The sequence below is a fragment of the Entamoeba invadens genome, assembly GCF_000330505.1.
Source record: "Entamoeba invadens IP1 unplaced genomic scaffold scaff_1105074724629, whole genome shotgun sequence".
In the NCBI taxonomy this organism is placed as follows: Eukaryota; Evosea; order Mastigamoebida; family Endamoebidae; genus Entamoeba; species Entamoeba invadens.
In genome coordinates, this window is record NW_004440426.1 from 2,543 (window position 1) to 4,129 (window position 1,587).

At 22.4% G+C, this 1,587-nt stretch overlaps 1 protein-coding gene across 1 annotated transcript; it reads left to right on the top strand.

The window, feature by feature from the left end:
* Positions 1 to 1,545: 1,545 nt before the first annotated feature.
* On the top strand, positions 1,546 to 1,585 carry EIN_014760 (Hypothetical protein; the record flags this gene model as incomplete). Its single annotated transcript, XM_004257090.1, has 1 exon — positions 1,546 to 1,585. A coding segment is annotated over one exon (40 nt), but the record flags the coding sequence as incomplete, so codon positions are not given.
* Between the last annotated feature and the right edge of the window lie 2 nt (positions 1,586 to 1,587).

Here is a 1,587-nt window from a genome sequence, read left to right on the forward strand (position 1 = left end):
TTATTTCAATACCAAGGTGGCCAATATTTAGTTTTATCCAAATAATGCATCTCAAACAAGTGTCGCCTCATTTTATTGTTTATATTATTATTAACAAAAAAAATTTTTTAAAAAGCAAATGATTTTTAAATCGATTAAACTATAATTAACGGATTAAACAAAAATTTTAGATTATTTTATTTTTTATAACTTTTGGTGTAATATTATTATTAAGGTGTTATTGTGAAACAATGAAAATATAAATATATATATATATATAAAGTATGTCAGCCAAGTATTTTTTGAAAAAGAATAACAAGATAAATTTATAATATAAGTTAAACACAAATTAATTGTTTCAAATTATTCACTCGTTTTTTTAATAAAATAAACCGTTTATTTAACATCCAAATTGTTCAATTTTAATTTTAATTTTATTGCTACAAAAAAAACAAACAAAGTATTTTTTTAAATAAAGTAAAATTACAATACAGTGCCTAAAATGAGTGGGCGACTTTTAAAGTGAGTCCCCGACTTTAGTAAAACCCCCTAATGATTAGGACCATTTCCCGAGCGAAATTCAAATCATAATTAAAGTATTTTTAGAAAAAAAATATTTAGCCAATCAAAAAGATTTTCGAAAAAAAAACAAAATCTTAAAAGAAAAAGGGAGGAAATAAAAAATCCAAAAAAATAAATGATGTTAAAAAAATCAAGTTCAATTCAACCGAATGGTTTTGAATGTGGATATAGAGAAATGGAATCAATCGAAAAATACTGCAACAACAATATTGAATATAAGCTGTTCAATCACAATGAATTCTTAAACATATGGATTCCAGAAATGATGAAAAAACTTAATTTTATTTGATTTTTTCTTGAATAGTTTTTTATAATTAAATTTACTAAAATCAAAAACCACTTATTTCAAACTGGAATTAGAAAAAAACAAATAATAAAACAGAGAAAAGGAAACATCACTGCTAGGTTTGTTTTGTTTTGTAAATTAGAAACCGTTTACTCACTTTTTAGAAAAACCAAAGAAGAAAAGCTCAAGAAAAATAGCTATTGATTTTTTGGAACTTGAAAATATTGATTAGATTAAATGTATAGATGGAATTACTATTTTTACAAAGTGTTATTAAATGTTTTCGTGTTATTAAAAACAATAATAAATTTTGTGTTATATAAAACAAAAAAAAACAATAACATTTTCTTCGAATTAAGGAAAAAACAGGGGCTTCATAATTTTTACTATTTCCGCCCTAATACTTTAAAAGTCGCCCACTAATTTTAGGCACTGTACTTTTAAAATGCAAAAACCTTCTATAAATGTTTCCCTTAATATAAATAATATTTCACAACCCTATTTTAATCATTTAAAATAATAATTACTATCATTTTTAATAAAATAATAAAGTAATTATTTTATAACCTATTTTTATGAAAAAAAAAGTATCTAAAACAACAATGAAAAAGTTTAATTTTTATGTTAATTTAATTTCTGTCACTTTTTTGATGTTATCTGGGTTGAAACGTTTTCTAGTATCTATTGAACTTTGGAAAATGAATATTTGTAGATCAATCCAAAATCCATTCATTAACCCA